The sequence below is a fragment of the Stegodyphus dumicola genome, chromosome 4 (genome assembly GCF_044657685.1).
Source record: "Stegodyphus dumicola isolate Sdum_Otavi_A_Nest chromosome 4, ASM4465768v1".
Taxonomy (NCBI): domain Eukaryota; kingdom Metazoa; phylum Arthropoda; class Arachnida; order Araneae; family Eresidae; genus Stegodyphus; species Stegodyphus dumicola.
The window spans coordinates 61,939,535-61,966,247 of record NC_140771.1 but is presented as its reverse complement, the minus strand read 5'-3'; the positions used below and the strand labels follow the sequence as shown (position 1 = coordinate 61,966,247).

Sequence of the window (26,713 nt, the reverse complement as noted above, 5' to 3'; positions counted from 1 at the left end):
GTTAGTTTTTTTGTAAATAGGTTTTTTTTTTTTTTTTTTTTTTTTTTTTTTTTTTTTTTTGTAATTTGCTCCAGGGAGAAAAAATTGCTAATTTTTTTAATAATATCAAACATATAGCATCTGTTTTTGCTCTTTACCTTTTGTTTAATAAATAAGCTTTACAAATAAGTCAAATTTGGTTTGCTTCTAACTCTTCCTTTGCCTGATTTTGCATTATCCTTCATTTATGGACATGAGTGTATTTTTCTTGTACATTATGAATGTTATATTTACTTCAAGGTTTAAATTTGAAAATTTGAAATTACATCAAGGTTTGATTGAAATTAAGGTAAAACAGTCACTGGATTGTTTGAAATCTGCATTTAAACTAATTTTTGGCTTCTTTAGGCTGATATGCTTGAACACATATGATAAGCATGCGTTTGAAAGGTAACAACATTGCAAGTTGAATGTTTATCATATTTTTAAATAGTCTTTTATTGCAATTATTCTTTGGACATTTTCATAAATTTTAACATGATAAAATCTGAAAAATCTGGCATGGCTGATCTTTTACTGGTGTCATAATTTGAACTTCTGTTTACAGCAAATCTTCTGCTTTCTGTATAAATAGTATATTTTAATTTCTTCCAAATGTATGTTTCATTATATATATGACATTAAAATCCATTTCAAATTATTTTATTTTCTCTCATAAAAGAGAATAATATGCAAGTAATTCCTTTTCTCTGTTCTCAGAAGGAGATAATTTGATTAGAATAATTTTGATATTTATTGTATATGTCATAATTATATAAGTAGATGTTATGTTGAAGGAATGTAAGGGGAAAATGATTTACCTGAAATATAGAAAGTATAAAAGTGCATTTTTTATCCACAGTATTTGCAGTTATTATCATTATTATCAGAATTAAATAACTTTCACAATTATTCAGAATGGCTTTTTTTTTTTTTTTTTTCTTACAAGGAGATAAAACTCACTGATTTTGTCCAAATCATGCACAACAATAAAGAACCTTAAAGTAAGTACATTTGTAAATCATTAGTGCCCATCTGTTAAAGTAAGCAAGAAAATCGTTGGTAAAGTAATATTCATATTACTTAATTTCCTCATCTACTTGAATCGCACAGTGATATTGTGGCAAATTCCTAATGCTGCAAAATTGATGGAATTTTTTTCCTAAATCTTGTGCTATTTAAAAAAAAAAAAATCATTGTTTATTTGTCTCTATACTTATTTTTTAGGTATTTTATTCTTCTGTGTATGAAAACCAAAACTATCTATTTTCTTTAATATTTTATTACTACCATTTTTTTGGGGGGGAATAAAATTAATTTGCAAAGTTCAGATCATAAAAGTGGAATATTTTATTTAGAGCACCTCCTACTTTTCAGTACTTTTATTCACAGGAAACATGAATGCATTATTTTGAATTTTTTATCTAATAATTGAAAGGATTAAAGTATTGATTTTATACACTTGTTAATTATGTTTTCATTTGGAATTCTTTCAGTTGTTGAACCTGTTAGAGAAAAATTCAACAAAAATATTCGTTTGTGGTAAGCTATATTATTACTACTCAACTGTAATGTTTATAAATTGTTTGCCATTAAATTACTGTATTTTGAAAATTTTAAATTAAAAGTTGCAATTGTTTTTAAATGTGGTAAATTTATTTTTATAGAAAATTAAATAGTGAAAATTAAATTTATATGCTTAAAATCATGTAAACATATTAAATTATTAAATGTTATGAGGAATTAAAACTTTAACTGACAAAATGGACAAGATTATCCATGAAAGCTCTGATAGAACTATAAATGTTAACTTAGTCTAATGTACATCAGTTAATCTTTATATTAAATTTATTTATTATATTTATTTGCACAATGTTTAATGTAATCTTGATTTTATTCAGAAGGTTTAGTTTGCTCTTTTCACTTTTGTTAATTAAATTGTTAGAGTAGCCTATAAAATTAGATTTGAAATTAATTATCTTCCTAAATTCTACAATAAATAATAGTTATACAGAGAGAGTTTATTATTCTCCTAAAAATGTAATATTTAAAATAATTGTTTAAAATATGCATTTTTTACAGAAAAAGGGAAGGAAATATTGCAGTTGGGAAAAATAAGATTTTCGCAATATTGTTGGCAAAATGTATAAGAATTTATTCATACATCAACAAGAAATTTAAAGATTTTTTTTTCAATTGTTATTTAAGGGGAGTTAGAACCCCAAAATCTTCAAAAAATTGTGATTTCGGATTTTTGCATTTTCAAATTCTCTACACTTTTATCTTTCTAAAAATACCATTCTTTAATCTCTATGAAAATTAGAACTGTAAAAAAATCTAGTTTTAATTTGTCATCTACTGCTTTGATCAATGAGGATTTTTACATAAAAACACGTTTTTCTCCAAATGTGATTTTTTTATACTCGATGTACCTTTTCTCAGGAACTACTGCTCACAGGTGTCTAAACTTTTTATGGCTTATTTATTAAGTTCCCTAATATTTACTGAAATGAGCTTTTTGTAATAAACGTAGAAAAAAAAATTAAAATTTTTTTTTGTGTGAAAAAAGTGCTAAATTTTACTATGCCTAACAAAATATCCTGTAATTTACTCTAAAATTCAAAATGTTTCAAAAGCTCATTTCAGTATAATCAGATAGGTATAATTAGAGAAAAAATTTCAAGCTTGTATCTACAGCAGATTTTGAGATAAGGTGCATCGAAAATGGCCAATTTAACACTGTCTGTATAGGGGTTTCTGATACCCCTTAATAGCATTTTAATCTGCTAGTTTTGTCATAAAAACTTGCCGCTAGGGAAGCAAGAACATCATCAATGTATTGAAACTTGAATTCTTGAATGATATATTTTATAGACTATTATTCGTAATATTAATTTTGGATTTATCTATCTAAAATATTATTCATTTGCAGTTTATATTCCCTCAATAAACTTAATATTATATTTTTCTACGTTTTAACTTCATTAATATGATACGGATTTTAGTTTTACAATGTATAACTTACTTTTCTATTTCTACAGCTGTGTAAATTATATTTTAATTTTCTGAAACTATTATTACAGTCAAAAGTCGTTAATTCGGACACCCATAATTCGGAATGATCTATAATCCGGACATCAAAACTAAAAACTTTCTGCGCATGCGCCGCGTTGACACATGCGCAGAGGCGTTCACGCGTGCGCATAAGACCTTTTACGACTGCGCATATGAGTGTGCGCAAGTGCAGAATATGTTTTCGCGCGCGCATTTTATGTATAATGGACGTATAAGCTAAATAATTATCTATTTCAGTTAATGTTGATGATTGCGTTGTTCCTTAATTTTCGAATTGCATCCGGCTTATTATTTTTTGCAGACTGTAAGAGCAATTTTATAAAAGTAAGCTTAAACTTTCGATTATATCAAATAGAATTTCCGATATATATTTGTTAATATGTAAAGGATCTAAAGCGAAAGTATGTTTTGAAATCTGAAATCTGTTTATCAATTTCACGCTGCTCGGCGGCGGGCGCGTAATGAATTGGAAGTTGATTTGTCAGCACTATCCTTATCTTCAGCGCAGATGTTTTTATTTTATTTGGCTTATAATTCCTTACCAAATGTAGTATTTCATCTCGATATGCTTCGTCTTTGATATGATTTAAAACAAGTTCCTTGTCATTATAATTCACTTCCGATAGCGAAGAAAAGTGACAGAGGTTATTGAAAACAAAAAAAATTCGATTGACAAATTAGTCGGTGTTCTTGGCACAGCAATTATAGGACTTGAACGGCGGAACTTTGTAACTGAACAAGAAATTATGTCTGTTTAATAGAATTAAAGAGAAAGTATCATCACATGAAACGAAGCAAAACTTAAACAACTTACATTGAAAGAAATGTTTAATAAAGTAAACAAATAAATATTAAGCTTTTTCTTTTTGCAAATTTTGATACCCTTTAGATCATAATTGTTCTTTATTTCATAAATTACGGTTTCATATTTTTAATTTTAGAATTTCTGCATGCCATCTTACGAGATTTAAACTGATGATCTATAATCTGGAAAAATCGATAATCCGGAATCGCCGAAGTCCCGACGAGTCCGGATTAACGACTTTTGACTGTATACATTACTGATTTTATTGCTTTCTCTAGGAGTGAATATGAATCTGTTCTTCACAATTTACAGCAAGTTTTAGAGATAGAATTTCCCTCTCCATCATCATCTGTTAAAGAAGTGAGTTCTTTTGTTGTTATTGTTGTTAAGTTCATTTTCTTAGTTTCTAATCTTTAACGAAAAATTTTATAATTTTGCCTTAATTCATTTTGGTAAGCTAATTTTTTGTTACATATATATTTCTGTTTCTTTCAAGTAGTCTTCATGCAGGAATAACAGTAAATTTATATTCAAAGCATTATAAAATTATTTTCACTTCGTATAATTTTATGCTTTTATTAATATAAATAAAAAATTCTTTATACATCATACATGCCCTAATAAATGTAAATAAAAGTTAAATTAAATTTATGGAGGAAAAACTATTTCTGAATAATCAGTTCCTTTCCCCGCTGCCGTAATTTTCCATGTTTGTCACTTGCAAATTCGTACTAGGCTTTTATATGCTGGCAGTCCCTTCTAGATTTAATTACCAATAAATAGTTAAGAATTAAATAAATAAAAAACCCAAAAGATAGCTGTTATGTAAACTATCAGTAGAAAGAAAACTCTTTCTAAGTCTTCAAAACTGATAAACTTCTTTGAATCAAACTTATACTGAATTAAAAATAGCATTATAATTTTATTTTATTTTCACCGTGGACAGAACAGCTGTCCCACTGGGTTAGGGGCTCATCAACCTCTTAGATCCCCTCGATAAAACAAACAGGAAAGAAAAAAAAAAAAAGAAAAAAAAACTAGAGCTTAGGGCTGTGTCCTTCAAATATGTAAGGCAACAGAAGTTATCTGTCTGTAATCCATCTGTAGCCAGCTGGATAAGTCACTGAACTGATAGCTACTTCTATTCACATAGCAGTTAAATGGATAGGCTGTATGGAATTTGCATGGTTTTTCCTATATTGAATATTAATGTCAGTTGGTTCTTTTCATAGTATCTTTACTAAGCAAACTTTATTTTAGGAGTTTTGCTTAGAATGTGGGATATGTTACTCATATCAGCTGGGTGATGCCATCCCAGATATGACGTGTGATGATCCAAATTGCAATCAGCCATTTCATCATGCTTGTTTGTATGAAGTAAGCACTAACTGGATTTCATTTGAAATATATTATACCAGTATCTAATATTAATAAATAAGTTTTAGACTGCATGTAAATAAAGTAGTTTAATTAATGAACTGTAATAACTACTATCGCAAATAAAATATAATTTTCTATTCTATCCTGTCTTGTAATATATAGTATAAAATTATTCAACTCATTGCTAAATTTCATAATTGTTGTAATTATAAAAGGCTAATACAGTATGAAGAGTTCTGTTTTGATATGTATAATAAAACTTTCTTTATTCTTTATAGGATTTTTCCCTTTAATCTCTTTTAGTATTTTATAAATAAATATTAGTTAATAACATTTGCAACAATAATAATCATAGAATAGGTGATAATTAAATATTTGTTTAGAATATAAATGTTATCATTATTAAGAAATGTGGAGTTGCATTACTGTTGCTGCTCAGGTACATAAAAAATATATGTACTGAAATAGAAGATTTAAAGGAAGAAATAATAAAGCTAATTAACGTTCAAGTTAATAACCAAGTTCCAGCACAATTTATTAATTTATATATTAAAAAGGCAGGCATTAACTTTTCTTTATAATTTTTTGACTCTTTATAGTATGATAACATTATCTTAACTGCCAAAACTACAAGGAATGTTTCTTTTCTCATGAAAATAATAACAAATATTAAATTAAGCATTTATAATATAAATTTACAGTGAAAATTTTAAAAAATGCTCTTACCTGTGGAAAACGTGAGTGTTGCGTTCGTGCAACGTCAGCGGAATAAGACTATGGATGTTTAGTGAGTAGAATTGTACTCGTGTGATGTTTCTTATGAGTGGAGCGCAGGATTACTTTTTAGCTGTATAACATTTTATAAATCTACAAATCACTTTACTTGTAATTAATTTAATATTAAAATATACATTGTATTTCTTTTACAAATACAGATTATTTCAATTGAAAGATTCAAGCATGAAAAGCTTGATTACAATCATGATGTAAAGCTACATTACATACTTTGCATCTATAAACAGTCTGGCTATGGTACTCTTTACAACAAAGTCTTTTGTTATCAATGGACTTTACGATAAAATGTCTACCATCTCCATGCAATGGTTTTTGAATGCTGAATTTACTACGTCTTCCTGTTGCTGATCTATTTCTGGCTAATTCTGCACTCTCAATAGGAGTTTGCAAAAGGAATAATGCGTTCTCGTGTCTGAAATCTAAAAGAGACTTTATATTTCCAGTAGTAAAAAGTGGTGATGTTTAGTAAGTTTAGATACGGTCTCACTTCATGTAATTTATCAGTATTGTCAAATGCAAATTCTGCTTCATATTCCTGTACTGCAAACGTGATATTGATTCTCATACAACAGGAACAACGTTTTATTAAAGGTTTTATTAAACGAACAGCGTTTTATTAAAGGTGAACTTCCATAAGATTGAAGATATATAAGGTTGAAATATCAAACTAGGTAACTTTAAAATCCACATAAAAATAAATCATACAAAGTCATACCCATAAAAAGGAACTAGACTGCATAAAGGGGGACCAACCATTTATGTATGAATTTTTTTTTATTAGTATTAAAATTATTTTTTTTGTTTTGCTCAATTAAAATTCAATTTGTATAGAAATTTTCAAATCAAATTTGAGTGGACCCAAATCGATCAAACTGAAATTATGTGAGGTGTTTCTGTAAGAATGGTGAAATCTCCCTCTCTTCCCTGAGTTTAAAATGATGACACCTTTCAATTTATCATAAAGAGGAAATGGAAGTATTGCATGTTTTAGTACAAGAAGCATACATACAGAGGCTTACATTTGTTTTTGGAACTTGTATTTTTGAAATTTATTTCTGTAAATTTTGTACCAAGTATTGAAACACAAACTTCAAAATTTTTCTAATATAATATATTTTCTCTATTTAAAGCCGTGTTTATTGCAAAATAAATATCAAAATATTTGGAGTGATCAAATAATTAATTTGAAAAGTGTGAATCCTTAACTCACATAATAATAATAATTTAATAATTCAGACACTCAAAAGTTTTCCTGAAATGTTTTGGAGGATGATGTTTCTTGTTATGATTTTTTGTTTCAAGATTTAGCATCTACATTTGGAAATTTTTACTTATGTAGCAAAATATGTTAGCAGTTCCAGATTTGAAATGAATGACTAGTTATGTCAAAGAACTAGTACTGGTTGTCAAGACACCACAAATTAATGACAAACAGTGTTAGAAATTTAAAAAATTTTCAGTTTAAATTCATTTAAAAAATGGTAAATTATTTGAAATATTCAAAATTATTTTTAATGTTATTAAAAGAAAGGAACTATGTGGAAATGTTCAAAATGCATTGAAGTCTAGAACTCATTTCAAAATAGCACAAAGGAATTGGAAATTTATCCTATGAAAAAGCAAAAACCAAAAAATTAGTGCTTGCAGTAAAACTAGTAAAAACGAAAAATTAGTAAAACTTGCAGGGGATTTAGAACAGTTTTCAACAAAAGTTAACCATGAAACTGTCATTAGAGCAAATGGATTCAATGAGCGAGCAAGAAGGAAATTTTTGTCCACTAGAAAAACAAGGAAAATAATGCCAGGTGTTTGCAAAATTACTATAAAAAACTATTTATCCTGTTGGAACAATGTTATGTTTGAAAAGAGTCAAAATTTAATTATTTCAGTCTGAAGCTGAATAAACTCTTAATTAACCCAAATAAAGACAAAAAAAATCGGTTGATCATTACAATATGGTAACTGGTAGTTTGGCGACATTTTGGAGGCGATAAAGGTTACTACCTGGGACTTTGGTAATAATGTGAGCAGTACTCAGTTCCGATTACGCATTATTTTGTGTGGGGAAAATGAGAGATCATGGGATATGTCATGTGATATTAATGGACGAATTACGGTTCTTTAATCGGAAAAGAGGAGAATTTGGACAAGTATCTGTGGATGTATATTATTTTGTATTAAGCTTCATTGTGTGTTGTGTGAAGTAGGGTTGAATAATTTTGGGATTGTATGGCGCTGTCTAAAGTGAATTGTAGATGTGATAAAGAGAATTTTTTTTTTAATGAAATTCTATCAAATTCGGAAAAAAAAATCGTTCAGTAATTTTATTGAATCCATAATAAAAGTGTATCCACCATGTAAGGAAGATTCGGAAGAAGATTAGGTTAGTTAGACTTTGTTAAGAATGTGAGTAGTATTCAGTTCTGATTACGCATTATTTTGTGTGAGGGAAATGAGAGATCATGGGATATGTTATGCGATATTAATGGACGAATTACTGTTCTTTAATCGGGAAAAAATCTGGCAATTTTGTATTTGGCTTTATTCTGTGTTGTGTGAAATAGTGTTTGTGAATTTTTGGATCCCATGGCCGTAACTAAATTGAATTCGAAATGGGTATTTAGTGGTATTGAAAAGGATAGTAATAAATGTTTTTTAAGGTTGTGCGAGAGAGAAATAAAGATGTTTTATTATGTTATTTATTTTACCTGGTATCTTGCTTTGAAAGATAAGTATGATTTTAAAGATTCTGAAACAGAAGTAAGAAAAGTGTATCCGCCACGTAATCAAGATTCTGAAGAAGATTAGGTACGTTAGTATTTTTAATTATTTGAGGATATTATTTTTATGCATTGTTGTAAATGTAAGGTGGAAAGGAATTTGGTATTATTGGGAAAATTGTTATTAGCAATGATTTAGTTTAAAGTAATTAGGATTGTAAGGTAATTTTTATTAATTTAATGTATGTGCTCATTTATATTTTAAGTAGTGTTTTTTAATTTAATTATATTTTAATGAAATGATAGTTATTTTGTGAATTTTATGTTTGTAGGAATTTGGTATACGTTTAAGTTGAAATAAACGTGCATGGAAATAATTTAAATATTTGATATTAAGTATTTGTAATGCTTGAGGTATGAATTCGTTGGTGACGTGTATAATGTAATAAATGATTTAGAGGTAAACGTTTTTGGATATTCTATTTATTTTATATGTGGAAATGTTCATATTTGTAAAGGGTAAATACTTTTTTGCGATCATGTAATTTCATATATGTTCTTTTTACCGGGTTTAAAGATTGAGAAAATTGTCATGTGTTTTCGTGAAATTTTTTTAATTTATGAGAAAAAAGCAGTGTACATGGATATAGTGAAGAGTGTGCGCAATGCCATTTTTGTGCAATTCTGGGATGTTTTTTTAAGTAAAAATAAGTCGGCGTGTACATGGTTTATGTGTATGTGTTATTTTGAAAAATGCGTAAGGAGAATGGTATTGTGAAGTTTTTCCTAATTTTGCAGTGAATATTTGTCATGATTAAGCAGTTTTGTTTGATAAAATTTCTAGCATAAGTGTAATTCGGCTAGTAGATTGTTGGAAGAAGTGTTTAGGAGATAAAAAGAAAAGAAACATGTCTTTACTTCGTGAAGACAAAATGGCGGCGGGGAAAAAAAAATAGAGGGTTGCTGTAAGAGAGTTGGTCGCCAAATTTTTGCCAAAAAATCCAAAAGTTACCATAATGTAAAGATCAACCAAAAAATCTATTGCCTGTTATTAAGCACAGCAGTAGAAGCTTCATGGTTAAGGATATTTGTTGTCTCTGAGATGAGAAATTTTATTTTTACTGAAAATAATACATATCAGTGTAAATATATAAATGTTTTTAACAAAACCTGAAAGCATCTGCAAGAAAACTTGTAGCATAAAATTTATTCAAGTTCTATCAAGGTAACCATGCTAAACATACAGCCCTAAATGATCAATTGTGGTTTATGCAGATGTCCTGAAGTAATTAAAACTCCTCCATATTTATTCTCCAGACTTAAATTCTATCAAACATGCATGAAGTAAGTTAGATAAAAGACTAAAAAAAACATATTTAATTGAAAACTCTACTAAAAGCAATTCTTATGAACAAAGGGGATATTCCTACCTGAAGAATTTAGTTGAATTCATGCCAAAGCACATGAAATAAACATGAAACATGAAGAAAACATGAAAAATAAATTCTCTAATGTTTAGTAACCAATGTTTGCAAATAAAACTGAAAAACACTAATGTCCAATAACAAAAGTTGGCCACTGTAAGAAAACGTTTCTCTATCTTTATTTTATTTTATTTATTTATTTATTTTTTTTTTTTTTTTTAAGTTCAGCAGTCCAAAACAGTAGAATATTTGATTTATTTTTGCTATATGTTTTGTTTAAATAAATATTTATTTATTTATTTTCTCTATCAAATAAACAATTGAGTGCAAAATAATAATATGTTGCCTAAATAATTGTTGAAACACAAGATTTCTAAAGATTACATCTAATACTTATTATCAAAAATCATGATTTAACAAACAAAAAAGCTAATGCTGCTTTTTACTAGTTTTATTCTGTAACTGGCTACGTTTTAATAATATGTGAAATTGGTTGCTTTTTACTTTTTTATTTGCTTTTTACTTTTTACTTTTGCTAATTGATTACTTTTTACTTTTTAATAGTACATTAGAATGCTTCCTGATGTAAGGAGTAGTTTCAATAAATTATTTGGAGAATGTCCTTACTGCAGTACAGTAAGTAATTAAAGCTTCTATTTCTTTTCTTTTTTTAATAAAGTTTTATGTAGCAGATACTGTACATCTTTATGATATTTTTTCTTGTTGATTTAGTAATCTGAAGTTAATTATTTTTATTGATAAATAAAGCGTTTGTTTGTAGTCATATACATTTGATTTAAAAAATATTAAGCATTCTGAAAACAAAAATTGTTCGTTTATAAAATTTAAGCGTTTTACAGATATCTAAAGCATTGAGTGATTCAAAATAAATGTTTAAATCAGTGAATTTATAACAAATATTTAGGATGAAAATTCATAAAATTACTGCAATATCATTATGTACATTTTTTAGATACATTTTTATCTACTAGATGGCATTATATCTTAAATTATGATTTTTTTAAAATCTGTTTTAGGACTACTAATCTACTATTTGACATCATTTTTCATAGGTCAATGAAAGGCAAACTTTCACTTTTTGAATATTTAAGCAGCCTGCATAGCTGTCAACTGTCTCCCTTTTTCATTGCATCTCCCAGTAGATGACCAAATCTTCCAATTTTTAGTTTTTACTTTAAAAAGGGTTTTCTTGCATTAATAAAATTTTTTGAATTAATATAATTTAAACTGTATAAATTCCATTTTACCAAGTGATTTTCAGTATAAGTCTTTTTGTTAAATTTTATTTCATCTGAATTGTCTTAAAATTCTGTTGTAGACATTTATAGATTTTTTGTAAAATTCAACCTATATTGAAGCAGTTAATATCTGTATTTTATTTTTTACATCAATAAATGGTATATTACTAAGATTATTCACATGATAATATGTACATAAATTATTAATTTTATTTTTATTGTATTTAAAATTTCGTTTTATTTTCATTGTATTTAAAATTTCATTTTATTTCATTTTATTTAAAAGATAATGTCAAGAAAGTCTACTCAAGATTTTTTTAGTATAAAAGTGTAAAAAAAAATTACAAAAATGAATTAGTCATTTAGAATATCTAATTACATATTAACATATTTTACATCATAGTCACATTGTAAGTATTTCAGTAACCTGAATCATGCATTATAAAATGAATTTAAGTCCTTTTTGAAGCTCTTTTGAAATCACATCATCGCACAGCCCAAAAACCTCCCAGAAACTCTGTTTTTCATATTTTAACATTAGTAACTATGAGCATGGAGATCATATTGCGCCTGCTGTAAAGAACTCTGCTGTTAAATTTTGACAACATTTTATAAGAAACACCCTGAATAACCATGCAGCTCTCTCTGCATTAAACCTGTGATGTTTTATGAAGCTGCTAATTAGTCTCTTAACATAATTAAAGATAAATGCCCTTTCAGATATTTTCATCTCACCTTCTGGCAGCTCTTAGTAATGATGGTTGGCACTCTTTGTATTTATTTTGAGTTTAAATAAATTATGTGTTGCATTATGGATAAAACAGAGGAAGTATGATATATTTGAAGCTGAAAAATGTCTTATCCCACCGTGCGTTAAATTCTTATTACATAGCAAATACAGATTCTGATTTTTTCCTCCTTTAAGTTAATATAAGAAGTACTCGTGCCTGAGTAGTACATGTGAAGTAAGGAGTACACTTGTCTTGTCACTATTACTTGTAATTAAGTAATTATTCCTTCAGTAGAAACTTCTACCATGGTTATATTACTGTTTCATTGTCAGGTTCAAAATTTTCATCAGTATATTTGGTCTTCCAATCAGTTCTGGTCATCTTCTTTAAAAACATACTGTGATCTAGAGTAGAGTTTCTGAAACTTTTTTCAGTTGCAACCCCTTTATATCATTGAGATTTTTTCGCGACCCTCAAGACCCCGTGATATTTACAAAAATTTTGTGGGACCCCATAAGTATTGCGCAAATCCGACACATGCGTGAGTGAAACTGTCAATTTTTTCACTTGTACTGTAATATATTATTGCAGTTTTAGGTCATTAACTTTAATTTTTAAGACATAAAACACACTGAAAATTTTAAATAAGTAACAGACGAAATGACAGCGTTACATGCAAAGCAAGAAAAATGAACATTTATATTATAAAAAGAATGTGTCCAAACGTCTTCGAACTTTTCTTTGTCTGTATTGTCTTATCTTTATCTGTTTTCAAATACATTGTGTAAAAATATTTGGTAATTGTAAAATTATTATAATAATTTAAAGAAATATCAAAACTGCTAAAATTTTTGGGGACCTACATTTTAAGAAACCCTGATCTAGAGCATCATAGTTTACTTTTTTTGTTCAGCCCTGATGAACAGTCATTTTTAGCTTCTTATCTTAAAAAGTAATATTGTTGGGATTAAAATGGCTGATAGATACTGCAAAATTTTATCTAATGGCAGTTTTCTTTCCATATGCTTATAATGTATTAAATCCCTGTGAATGAATTAAGGTTAATTTTTAGATACCATTTTCATAATAGGAAATATAGAAAATCAACTTTATTTTCACTGAAATTCGAACCACATTCTCTGGCTAATTTTCATAAAGTCAAGACAAAAAAAATTTATGAATTGGCTTTAAACAAAATTTGCAGTTATGTAGAATAAACGGTAAATTTCAGTGCATTTGAAAGCTAAACTAATAAATAATAACACTAAGAAGAGATACAAATTTTCTAAGGTGAAACTAAAAAGTAAAAAAAAAAAAAAAAAAAAGTGTTTAATGAAAATATAAGTCAAAATTTCAAATGAAAATTTTAGAGATAATGTGATTACACATTTTTAATTAATTATTCCAGGTTTACTAAAAAGAAAATTACATATTATAGATAAAATGTTGCGTCTTTCGTTTTGAATTATTTACACTTTGTGAACTAGTTAAAAGAAGTAAAGTGCAACAGTTTTGTTCCTTATTTAGTATCAATTGTACTTATTATTTAATATTCAAAAGTAAATTTTGTGACACTTTTTATTTTCTGAACAGTTAAAATTTCTCCTAAATTTTTTAACACCTGATTGCTTAAAACTTCTTAATGCACTGTTAAACAATTATATGTTTTATGTGACAGTTTTACATGCAGTGAGCATAAGACTATATTTTTTATACATATTATTAATAATGCATTTACTTTTCTTCATTTCAGCCACTGTGGTGCACTATACCATGATAATTTCTTCCTTTAAAATGAGGATGAATGTATTTTTCTAGATCTGTTTCAGGTAATCTAATATCTGTGTTATGTTAAAAATGTAAAATATTATTAAAAATGTATGAAAATCTCTTCAACAGAAAATAAAGTTATAATATTGTTGTTATTTTTGTTTTCAGTGCCTATGTAATGTGCATCCACAAAGTAATTTGTGTTTGCTGATAAATATGGAAAAGGTTTTAGGGTGCAAAGTTACTGTATAAAAAAAAAAAAAAAAAAAAGAAGAAGTTCCCAAAATAAAAAAGTTGCAAAAATGATGCAAATAAAATGCCTTTATTGAGTTCTAAAACAGTTACATTAACACTCTGTATTCAGTTTGAATATGTTAAAATTACACACCATAATATAAAACATAAATTATCATTTTTAAGAAGTAAAGATGAAACTCAATTGTTTTTTAAGAAACATATAATATCTGGTAACACCTCAACATTTCTGTGTTTTAGAAGGTAATCTGCTAACACTTCGAAGGGAGGAGATCAATGTATTTGGAGAAACTTTGCTGAGCATCAGTAGAACATGTCTCGTAAGAACACAGAAAAGGAGTTCAGCAGAAGCTTTTGCATCTGGATTATTCTCCAAATTTAATTTAAGATTGTCTTATTGGCAAATCCATAAAGTCGTCCCTTACAGTTGCCAACTTTTACTGTTCTTCATTCTTGTACCTTCTTTAACTGTGAATCACATCATGCAGGTATTTGTGAAATGGTCTCCTAGTTCCTATACTTATTTTTAGTAAAGTTTTATGCTCTTTATCAAAAAAATAAAAAACAAGAATTTTGACTACTGCACTACAAAAATAGACTGGGGTATTTAATTTCAAAATTTGCAATTTTTGATATCATTTCCAACTTGCCTTGAAGTAATGGTTTATTAAATTAGAATAATTCCTGGAAATAAGTTTAAATGAGGTGCAGCAAAAAATCAAGCAAGTCGTGGTTTTTTTTCCCCCTTAGCCTTGCCACTACCTTCAATTAGCTCAGGCATTCCCAAGAGCTTTCAATGGGCCAAACTACTGATCAGAGTTTTTTAACTGTATAATTTTTCTTTGGTAAGAAACAAATGTTCAGTCATGCTCAGATACTGAAACAATGAATTTCTGTTCCTAAATTCTTTTTCGTTTGCATTAGGTTAATGTTTTAAGCTTTTCTAGTTTGGCCTTGACTACATACATACACACTACATATTTACAATAGCATATCAAAAACATCATAATTAGATGATAGAGCATCATATGTTTTTTATCCTATGTATATCACATTAGGAGATAGTAATTGTTAGGTTAAATCTTCCATCTTTTTAGCTGACTCAGGCTCATAATTACTTTTTTAACCTAATTTGAACACTATTTTTCCCCTTTAAACTCCCTTTTCTATCTAGCCTTAAAAAATTCCGTATTAAGTACTCTGAAATTATTTTTATATAAACCATTTTTAGCTTTTGTTTAGCTCATTCTTGGTATTTGTCATTGTGATTTGTAATTTATTTTTGAACAACTTCTTGATAAGCCTGAAGTTCAAATTTTGTACACATGCTGTTTGTGGATGACATTGCAATGAAATGAAGGGATTTTTCAAAATTTGATTTTTATTGATTTTTCTTAATTAATTTTTTTTAATTTTAAAACAATTTTTGCACATATCTTTGTTTAACAAACCAATCCATTTGCACCATCAAACAGACCAGAAAAGAAATCTTTTAAATGAAACTTTTTTGAAATTTTTAAAAAATTTTTGCACACATATCTGTTTAACAAACCAATTCATTTGCACCATCGGACAGATCGAAAAAGAAATCTTTTAAAAAAAATTTTTAATATTATTTCTGATTTTTCTGTGAATTTTTGAAAATCGCACGATTTTTTTCGCATTGTTTGACATCTATAGTTATAAAATTTCAACATTTAAAAATGTATGAGCTATAAAGTTTTGAAATTTTCACAAGTTAAAGAACAAACTCTTCGTCCTGTTATAAATCAAGAATGATAAAAAGATATTAATTGGGCTATTTTCTCCATTTTTTTTAAAAGTATGTTACAACATGAAAGAAAAGGGGAGATATCGGTTCTTCAATGTCAAGACATCACACTGTTTTTCTTGCTTTTTTATAGATTTTTGTAAATTTTATTTTGCTTAATCTCGCACACCTTGCTGCAAAGAAATTAAGCTTTCTACAGAAATCGTATGCTATTTTATAAATATTTCTCTTCCATTTTCATGGATAGATTTTGCATTTAATTTTATTGATCCTATAAACAACAGACTTTAAGAATTGATTTTTCAAATTATTTACAATGAAATCTGTGTGATCGCTTTTAGTTTTTGGGTCAATAGCCCAATAACATTATTGTCCTGAATGCCACACAGAAGGTGATGTTGTCCAACTCTTTAACACTGTATTACTACATGGATTCATCTAGTAACAATATCAGGACCATAGTTTCCCTAGGGTGAACGCAGGAAGGAAGGAAGAAAGGGGGAAGTATTTGTTCTATGAGTTTGAAATGCAAAGTGTATCTGATAAGAGTAATAGACAGACTGAGTTGGAACTTGTGGCCTTAAAAATACTAATTTTAACGAAAAATCAGTTCTTACTGGATTTTATATAGTTTTTTCAGTGTTTCAGTTTAAAAGTTGATTTTCTTAATTTTATTGTGGTAAGTAATAATATGATAGGTAATTTTTTATGAGACTTTAAAATACTAACATCCAAAAAATGATAAGAAACTCTTCACCCTCTTTTAAAACAAGAAACATGAAAGAATATTAATTCAATGAACTTTCCAGAATGATTTTTAAACTAGACCCTTAAAAAAATTTATTTAATTTGATTGTAGTGTTTATCACTATGGAAAAACTTAATAATCCAGTTTTAAACTATTTCCTGATAAGCTGTCGAGCTCAAACTTTGCACTTGCGCTCTTTGTGAATGTTAATATATATTATACTATCAAAACAGAAATGGAATTTAACTAATGTAATATAAATGTAACTAGAAAGACTTTACTTTCAGCAATAGAGTTTAACTAATGTAATATAAATGTAACTAGAAGACTTTGTACACAGTATTGTAATTAGGAAATGGCAAAAGTTTGTTTAGGAACTGTTAATAATGTTTTTAACGCAAAAGTCATTCATGAAATGTTCATACCTTTTCTGGAAATTATTTCTTTATTGCTAAAAAAATAATTTTTCAGTTAAGTAATTCGGTTGATAACAAATCATCGAGATTAAAATGATGAAAATAATAATATTTCTGAACTTCTGTATCAGAAAAAAATTGTTTTCCTATTATATAAAATCGCCTTTAAATTACATCCTATTATAGTATTGTAATAGGAATTTATGTCACCTTTAAATTCTTAAATGTTACCTGTCAATGCCAATAACTGTTTCAGTGCCAAAGCACTTTTTTTTAACATACTGCTTAATAAAGAAAACGTGTGTGTACGAGATAACGTTTAAGAAGACCATCTGATTGAATGAAAATCTTAATCCTTTCCAGAATTCGGTTGGCTTAGAAAATGTAAATTAAAAAAGAGGTAATACTATAATATTTTTTTTGTTTGGAATTTATATTTCTGCTTCATTTCTGGTAGACAGCTCTTATCCCGAAATGTTAATATAAGTTCTCGGCTACAGAAGCAATTTTTCAAAAAATTCAAAATTTTAACAGGCGCGATTTCTTTTTTTTAAATCTAATTTTGAAACGATTTTTTATGTATATCTTCGTAGAAACTGACCTCTCAAACTCTGGAAAGACCTGGTAGGGGGAGTGATCCTTTAATGAAGTTTAAATGAGATTTAAAAATTATTTTTCAAGTATTTGATGTAACGGAATTGTTGAAAGTAAATAAGTGGTTAAAGAATATTATGAATATTATTGTCGAAAAATAGTTTTACCGTTAAGTAATTTGTTTAATAACATGTAATCGAGACTAAGATGATGAAAATAAAAACAGTTTTTATGACATAAACGTTTATATAAAAATCATAAAAAATAAAAAATATTTTATCCTTTAGTTTGTATTGTTATTATTATTATTTAATTAGCACCACCAGGGATGACCACTGACCTAGCATATAGCCTTTTAGTGTGTAGCCATCCTAACATTCCTTGAGGGGGAGCAGATAGTAGATACCATCTACTATCTGCTCCCCCTCAAGGAATGAGTCATCATTAATTCAAAATCATTTAATTCAAAATAAAAACAAAAGTACAAATATAACAAAAATTATAACAAAATAAAACAAAAATTCAAAAGAAAAGTATAAAAGCATGATACAAGAATACATTGATAGATAATACAAAACTAAAAAATAAGGCATATATATATTCATAAATAAATGTATAACTTTTGATAGGTACAACGCAAAGAAGGCTTAACTATAAAATATTATAATAACCATGAAGAATTCAAGTTATCCTGGTTCAGGAAACACTAATTCAAATTACACATAACACCAAGGTAAAAGAACATTACGAATCAGGTTTTAAAACTTCCAAGTTTATTCAAGTCTAACAGGCATTCAACTGGCACTGCCAGATCCAAGAACAAGAAGTATACATCATGAAAGATTTATGCCCTCTTGGGCGATTAAAATATATTTCCACATAAAATTCTTTACACATTGGGCCCAGCTGAACTGTAGTTCAGAACAATCAAGATTATCAGTGATACATGAACATTTTCAAGAATCATTATGCATTTCAATACAAATTCAAGTTTTTGTAATCAAGAAATGTCACATAAATATCAAGAACGTGTAAACTTACCATATGTTTCAAGAATATCAAGTAAATTTCATCAAGAATTATTGTTATAACATTCCTGTTCAAGCATCAGGATTTAAATCAAGAATTTATATAACTCAAGATAATATTAAACGAATAACATTTCTATAATCCAACTAAAATATTAAAAATATAACAAAAAACCTGTCTTTTTTTTTCCTTCAGAATTAAATTAAATTTTAAATACACTTATACATTTCTACAACCTTAAAATTTTTTAATATCTACATTTCTTTAAATATTAAATATACAATACTTGAAATATTAAGCATAGATACAACATTAGTAGCATTAATATTACATTTTCAGTAAGAAATATACTATCATACAATATTAATACTCTTAACATTCTAACTTAACTAATAATTGTAAAGGTCTCTTTATAATGCCCTTTTTCAGTCTTTATTTTACAAATGTGAATTTGTCCATCTCTACCAGTAAATATTTTGAGGACCTTTGCTATTCTCTGCATGTTACATGGTAAATGTTCATCATGTATTATCACGATATTGTTCACACTCAAGTCGTGCTTTGCACGGTGATTGTTCACACAATTTGCAGATTTCAGATTCAACAAATAATCTGTATAAAAGATTTGCCAAAAGTTATTTAATAATTTTTCACGCAATAGATGCACTTTTAAAAGAATTTCTTTAGTACTGCACATTTCATGAGTGTATTTGACAGGAGGCAAATTAGCAAGTTTCTGCCCTAGCAGAAAATGAGCAGGTGACAGAACTTAAGGCTCATTATCTTGGACATAAGTCAAGGGTCGATGATTTATCACCGCCCCAATTTCAGTCAGTATAGTTTCCAATTCTTCAGGTTGCAGTGATGTTCGACCATGAATTTTTCTTAATATTGTTTTGATGGATCGCACAAGTCTCTTATAAAATCCGTCCCACCAGGCTCCTCTTTTGATGATATACCTCCATCGAATGCCCTTTGCTGCATAATAATTCTTTGCATCGGGATGGCTTAATACCTGCCACATCTTACTGAGCTCTGCATCAGCTGCCTTCAATGTACGCAAGTTATCTGAGTATATTAAAGAGCACAACCCTCTTCTTGATACAAATCGCCAAAAAGCAAGTAGGAAAGATTTAGTTGTGAGATCTTTTGTTAGCTCAAGATGAATGCCTCTAGTTACTGGCAGGTAAATAATAGGATATAATACTTCGTATCTTCATTTTTCACAAAAAGTGGACCTGCATAATCCAGTCCTATAACATCAAAAGGATTTGATTTTCCAATTCTAGATGGAGGTAATGGTGCTATGACTTGTCGCATCGGTCGGGAGTTATAACGCTGACACAGTACACAGTTTCTTATAACACGTTTCACATTTTGTCTTATTATCCAATACTTTTCACGGAGGAACATAAGAGTACTAGATACACCTGTATGAGGAACTCGTTCATATGCATCACGTACCAGAAGATCTATAAAATGAGTTTTTGAAGGAATAATTAAAGGATGCTTTTCATGAAAACTTAAAGTTGATTTTTGTAGTCTTCCTCCTACTAACAAACTCTTTCCTCACTTAGAAAAGGATTTAGTTCATAAATGTTTGTGTTTTTTGAAATCAACTGTCTAGACTTTAAATTAAAATAATGTTAAATTTTCAGAATTTAAGACTCTTATAGAGATTGCACCATGCGGCAAAAAGACTAGTGTGGATCCTGACGTACCACATTTTGAGAAACCATTGCTGTACACAAATAACTTACTAACTTGAAATGCTGATTTAATACATGACTCTTCTCAGAACTTAGGAGTTGTAAATTTTTCGGCATGAATTGAAGTATCAATGAGTATTTAGTCTTTAGGACCAGAGCTTAAATTGCACGAGCCCACAGGAGCCTGGCTCCGGTACTTCTCAGTTTTCGAGATAAATTCTAATTTCAGCCGAAGCCCTAAATAAAAGGGCTGCAGCATTTCTTTTCTGTAAGTGAACCACAATTTTAGCACAAAAATTTTGTTTTAATAGTAAACATGCCTTAAAATTCAATTCTAACTTCTTAATGTAAGCCTGTCTTTCCCTTGCACATCAATTGAGACATATAAGGAAAGAAAAGTCCCCCTCCAATCAATCTCAAAGGCTTATTCTCCAGCATATGCAATGAATTTTCTATTCCTCAAAGAACCAAAAGTGACACCCTGCTTGTGCATGTTCCGTGCTAGTGACTTCCTACTGCAGAGGTCCTGTAGACTTTCTGAATGATGTGACCGAACGGAGACCACAGTCACTTGTACAGAGAAGTCTTATGTTTGTTCTCACGTTGCATTCAGGAAAAGTATTAAGGGAAAATTTCTGCTTAACGGCTAGACTTATATCGTCAGGACATTGCGAACAGAAGGTCTTGAACTCTTCCCTCTTTATTTTCAAAGCTAAATTTTCCATTAAATTTCTTTACATATCCTTATACTGTTTCTAGAATTCTCACTATTCTCTTTAGTGGAACTTTAATTGTTTATCTTTTTTCTTTGGTGTGCTGCAAAAAAAGAGTGGTACCTGTCATCTGTTGGAATAGTACATTAGACGTCTAATCAGGGCTTAAACTCAGACGGAGATCGGCTGAGCTGCTTCTTAGCATCTAAGTGGCAATGTAATTCCAGCCGATGCCCCAAAGAAGACAAGGTCCGATACTTTTTTCTATTTAACTATTAACTATTAAAAGTAATTTAATAATTTATTAGATTTTTCTTTATCTCTTTGCATTTTTCTTAATTTAAATTTATTGTTTAATTAATTAAAATAATATTAATCTTAATTTAAATTTATTATTTAATTATTTTAATTTTTAGCTATTTTATTTATTTTTTCCGCCTTATCAAAGTCTTCCATAGGGCTCCGGCACTTCTTAATTTCAGAAATTAAGCCCTGCTTAAGACTTTGACTCAGCAGTTATTTACCCTACGGGGTACGTCATAGTGGTGAAATAGATCCACTTTTCTAAGTTTAAAGTCGAAAAATTCTGAGTTAAAGATGCTTGGTAAGGATACGGTGGCTCTATCTGTTGGTCTTTGTATAAGTTGTTGCCTAAATTTTTCGGAAGTGCTGCATTTATTTATATATTTATTTACGTAATGTAAAATTCCGTAAATTGCTGAGCTTCGTGTAATTCAGTTTAAGCAGGTATCGCCATCTGATGGATTATTGATACACTAAACGAGACAATTTAAAAATTACCAGGAAAGACTGTAAAAAAAAATAGAAAATACTTTTTTGAATAAAACTTCTAACGTAATATTTAGTTAAATTAACGATGTATAAATAGATGGAGATTTTTAACTAAGCCATATTTATAACCAATAAAATGAATTTGATTTCCTATAATATAATATCTGTTCTCATATCTAACACCTGCATAAAGTAGTACCACATATTATAGCATTTCTAAAATTTTTATGTAAGTCTTAAGATAAATATATCAAATAAATTCAGTAGAAGAAACTATAATTAATGTTTTCATATCCCCAAATGCAGAGGAAAACAGCGTTTATTTAATGTTCTAGTGATGAAATCATATTATGACAATTTTAATTTGTGCTGCCATCTACTGAAGTAAAAGGAATTCACGTTTCATTAAATCTAAATAAAAATTTCGATGTCTTGGAAATAAAGTTTTAGGATATCTTTCTGCGAATATTTTATATTAATTTTAATTTTTTTTTATCGTTTATATTTTATTAATGAATTACTTGAATTTTGTTTTGCTCAAAATTTGGAAACAGACCATCAAATACAATAACGTCTACTTAATTTTGCTATAATATTTCCCAATTTCTTACCTAGTTATTAAATTTAAAAAAAAAAAAAAGTTAAGTAATGGCTATAGTTTAACAATGAACTTTAGTGTGACAATGGTAACTCCCATGTGGTCTAGTGGTTAGGATTCCTGGCTTTCACCCAGGCGGCCCGGGTTCGATTCCCGGCATGGGAAGCTAAGGTTCCATGGTGTAATGGTTAGCACTCTGGACTCTGAATCCAGCGATCCGAGTTCAAATCTCGGTGGAACCTTTTTTTTTTTTTTTTTTCTATAATCTCGGACAATCAAGTAATAAAATGTATTCTTTGATTCTGAATTTAGCGATACGACTTCAGATTTCGGTGGAATTTTTGTTCCCGGACAAGAACACAAAATTTATTCTTTTCGTTTAACCTATGCATTGCATATTTCACTCTCAATATTCTTCTACTTCTGGAATTCGATGTGCGCTTGACTACAGCTATCCTAAACAATAATACCTTATCCACGTATCCTAGATTTTTTTTTTTTTTTAATTCTGTCTTTTAAAATCACACCACAGATGCTCTTTTTTATTTTATTTTTTATTTTATATATATATATATATATATTTTTAGTACTTAGATTTATTTCCTGAACGATATACATGCATTCCATTTCGTTAGCAAGACTTTTTATTTTAGTAATCTTTTCTGATCTTCGAAAGAAAAATCATTATTGCTGTAATGTTTAAAGTTTTTTACAAGTAGGGAGCAATTTTTTTTTAAAACATTTCAGGTTTTGCGAGCAAAAAACAAGCAAAATAAAAACATATTTTTAAAATATCGGAATTCAATTTTTCTTCGAAAGTAAATGAAGAATTTTGATTCATTTCCCTTCATGTAATTTTGATATTTTTTGTAGTTATTTGTTTGCAAATCAGTGACTGCACCGGGCGACAAAATTCCTAGCTACGGCATTCCTGACATGGTCTTACATTGTTGATCATAAGAACGTCTAAAAAGTTTCGTATACTTCCGACCGTAATATTCTTGTATACAAGTGAAGATGTCCGAATTTGATCCGATACATTCATATCCCAAATAAAAATAGAACAGCGAATATAAAAAAAGTATAGCAACACTAACACTCTGTAAACGTTGATGAGAGTTGATGAGGGAGGAATTCTGACCATTGATGAGCTGACTGCATCCACGACACACATATTTTTTTCTCTTCCCCTTTTCTAATACAAGATTGTCGCCAAAAATTTTAGCAGTTCTGTTACTGATTATTGAAGTTTGATTTTCGACTTCATATAGGAGTTCAAAATAATTTACAAATAATAATTCTATCTATTTAACATATATATTCTAAGATATGTTAAGTAATTGAAAATAATCTTATACGTTAAATAATTACATGTTGAATTATTGAAAAAATATTTGAAATCTTATACGTTTAAATAATCTTATACGTTAAATAATTACATGTTGAATAATTGAAATTTTCTGAAGGCGTTTTATTTTATTGAATCCTAATATTCGTTAACTCAAATTTTTTAACATTGGTATTCGATTAGCAATTCTTTAGAGATTTTATGAAGCCTTTGCTTGAGGCAGTTCTTGAAGGCGATTGTTATCGTTCTCCATTTCACCACTAGCATCATTGTTATTCACTTCATAAATAATTTAAGAAAAGTGATAACTTTCAGTCTAAAACTATCAGAATATTTGCAGTATTTTGTTTGTTTATATATATATATATATATATATATATTTAAAGTTCGTCCATTATTTTTTATATAAGGTAATTAAAAAAATACTTAACAGATTTTTAAACCGATTCAAATAAGTAGATTTTGTAATAGAATGCATGTGCGGAAATGGCGCGCTAAAACGGCACAGGGCGTTATTGAGCGATAGGGTAGAAACGGCTGCTGATGTAAATCATAATTCCCAGTGGGACTTTCGAGCTTATATATTCCTATACAAATGCAGAGCTTGCTGATATGTATTATATCTGTAGGGGTACGTATAGAAACACAGTAGCTACTTACGAAAGAAAATACACAGAACGATACTCGAATATCCCCATTCTTGTTTCTGTCAGCAGCCTGCTGGTCAAAATATATGTCGATGAATTCTATGTTCATGTAGCGATGCATAGCGTTCGAAAGCTGCTCGGAGAATGATGGTTTACGCCAGCAGTCCGTGTTTACCAACCAATCTCAACAGCGTCCTGTACCACCTCAACGCACCATTTCTGCGCATACATTATAATACAAAATCTGCTTATTTCGATCCCCTCTACCTACCTATCTTTACATTACTGCCAGATATTTTTCAATCACCCTGTATAGTGGAAATGAAGAATCGTATTTTACTTACAGAAACCGAAAGCGCAACTTGGAGGGGGGATAATGTGACTGCATGGTTTACTCGTGTATTCCATCATTAGCTTTTAACACGAAATTCTGCAACTGTTTTAAATGTTCGCGCATTTTCCCCCCTTTCTGAAGGCGTTCAGAAAGCAAGCTTCGATAAATTTTAAAAATAGATTCATCCATGTAGTGGTTGTTTTCGTATTACTAACTGATTTGCGTGTGAATGTTAGGTGCTATGTGCTCTAAAGAGTACAAATAGATAAAGCAATAGTAATGAAAAAGCTTAGACTTATTATTACATAACTGAGCTATTGCGCAGCGCAACGATGTCGGTTCTTGAATTCAAGCCCTAGGGCACATGACATGTAGAATTCTGGACGTGGAGACTATCTCTGAAGAGAAAACGGAGTGAAGGAAAAGGAGAGAGGTACAAAAGAGGAACAAGGCCAGTGCATCAGATAAGTTCTCAGAACATGACAAGTGTGAAGAGTTTTCCATGAGGATCCAATGACAATGCAGGTTCAAAAACAAATATAAAAGAAATACAATATACTGTACAGACAACGTTGCAATCAATACTACAGTACTACAACAATCAATACTACGAAAAAGTTCTTTATAAATAGTGTGCTTTTTGGTTTTACTAAGGATTAAAAGTTGAGATTTACTAGCATTTGGTTTCACTCTCCAATTGGTGCACCAGTCTTCAACTGAATATAGATATTTCATATTTCTGCATTTTATCGATAGCGTGATTTGCTTTTATTGATTTGATGGCTATAGCCGTATCATCGGCATAGCATGCAAGTGGAGAGTAGTTGTCTAATCCAGGATGTGGAAAGTCCGAGATGTAAAATAAGTAAAAGACAGGTCCTAAGATACTCCCTTGCGGGATACTTGATCTTATAGGTCTTGGAGTTGACTTTTCATTACCTTGTGCAACGAAGAATGTACGATGTTGTAAAAAGGAGAAAATCTTACATACGTACCAATTTTACATTAAAAAAATTTCATTTATCTATATGTATAAGAAATAACAAAGATGTTTTCATAGAAGAACCTATAAGGTATTTGTCCCGCCTTCCTAGCGTGCCTTTTTGGTGTAGTGGTTCTGCACGATGGGCCGGTATTCCAGAGGTCCGTGGTCCGATTCCCGGCGAAGGCGGTTGCTAATTTTTCATCTTTTCGGCTTCCAAATTACCTAATGTCCCTACAGTTGCGCCCGAACTAAAAGGGTGTTGGATGATAATTCTCCTCACCCAGGATTTGGGCGTTTGGGTCCCCTAAAAACCCCAGTCGCCTTTAAAAGAGGAAGTATATAAGGTATTTCTCCCGCCTTCCTAGCGTGCCTTCGTGATGTAGTGGTTCTGCACGCTGGACCGGTATTCCAGAGGTCCGTGGTTCGATTCCCAGCGAAGGCGATTGCTCATTTTTCATCTTGCCTGCTTCCAAAAGTACTTAATGTCTCTACACGCCTTTCGAATATTAAGGGCAAACAATCAGGAATGAAGCGCTTAAAATTAAATAAAGCGTACTGTCGATTATCCGGGCTAATGTCGGGGAAGCAGGTTACGGATAATTGATGTTGTATTACGGTCACGGATAATAATGATGAGAATGTTTCGAAAAGTGTTGTACATATGGAAATAGATCAGCACTGTACGCTGAAATGTATTTCTTAAAAACACGTTTGTATACCACTTTAAGCACGTCAGAACATTCTTTCACAGCACATACTTGGAAAGTTTCGAAAGGTATCAGTGTTAAAGGTTTTAA

At 29.3% G+C, this 26,713-nt stretch overlaps 1 protein-coding gene and 2 non-coding genes across 5 annotated transcripts in view; all 3 read left to right on the top strand.

Annotated features, from left to right (window-relative positions):
- Window positions 1-18,217, top strand: part of LOC118205029 (E3 ubiquitin-protein ligase FANCL-like) — a 60,346-nt gene extending 42,129 nt beyond the window's left edge. The window contains exons 9-14 of one of the 3 annotated variants that reach the window (XR_015040685.1): window positions 1,515-1,560; window positions 4,177-4,258; window positions 5,159-5,275; window positions 10,782-10,853; window positions 13,961-14,036; window positions 14,473-18,217. Coding sequence is in view for 1 of the 3 variants with exons in the window: in XM_085815014.1 (XP_085671140.1) it covers window positions 1,515-1,560; window positions 4,177-4,258; window positions 5,159-5,275; window positions 10,782-10,853; window positions 13,961-13,984 (341 nt within the window). In the remaining 2 variants the exon portion in view is untranslated. The other 2 variants (XR_015040684.1, XM_085815014.1) reach the window with 2 other exon arrangements.
- Window positions 18,218-22,695: 4,478 nt separating this feature from the next.
- TRNAE-UUC (transfer RNA glutamic acid (anticodon UUC)) lies at window positions 22,696-22,767 on the top strand. The gene has a single exon. It is a non-coding gene; the product is annotated as a tRNA-Glu (tRNA).
- Window positions 22,768-22,772: 5 nt separating this feature from the next.
- Window positions 22,773-22,844, top strand: TRNAQ-CUG (transfer RNA glutamine (anticodon CUG)). The gene has a single exon. It is a non-coding gene; the product is annotated as a tRNA-Gln (tRNA).
- The last annotated feature ends 3,869 nt before the right edge of the window (window positions 22,845-26,713 follow it).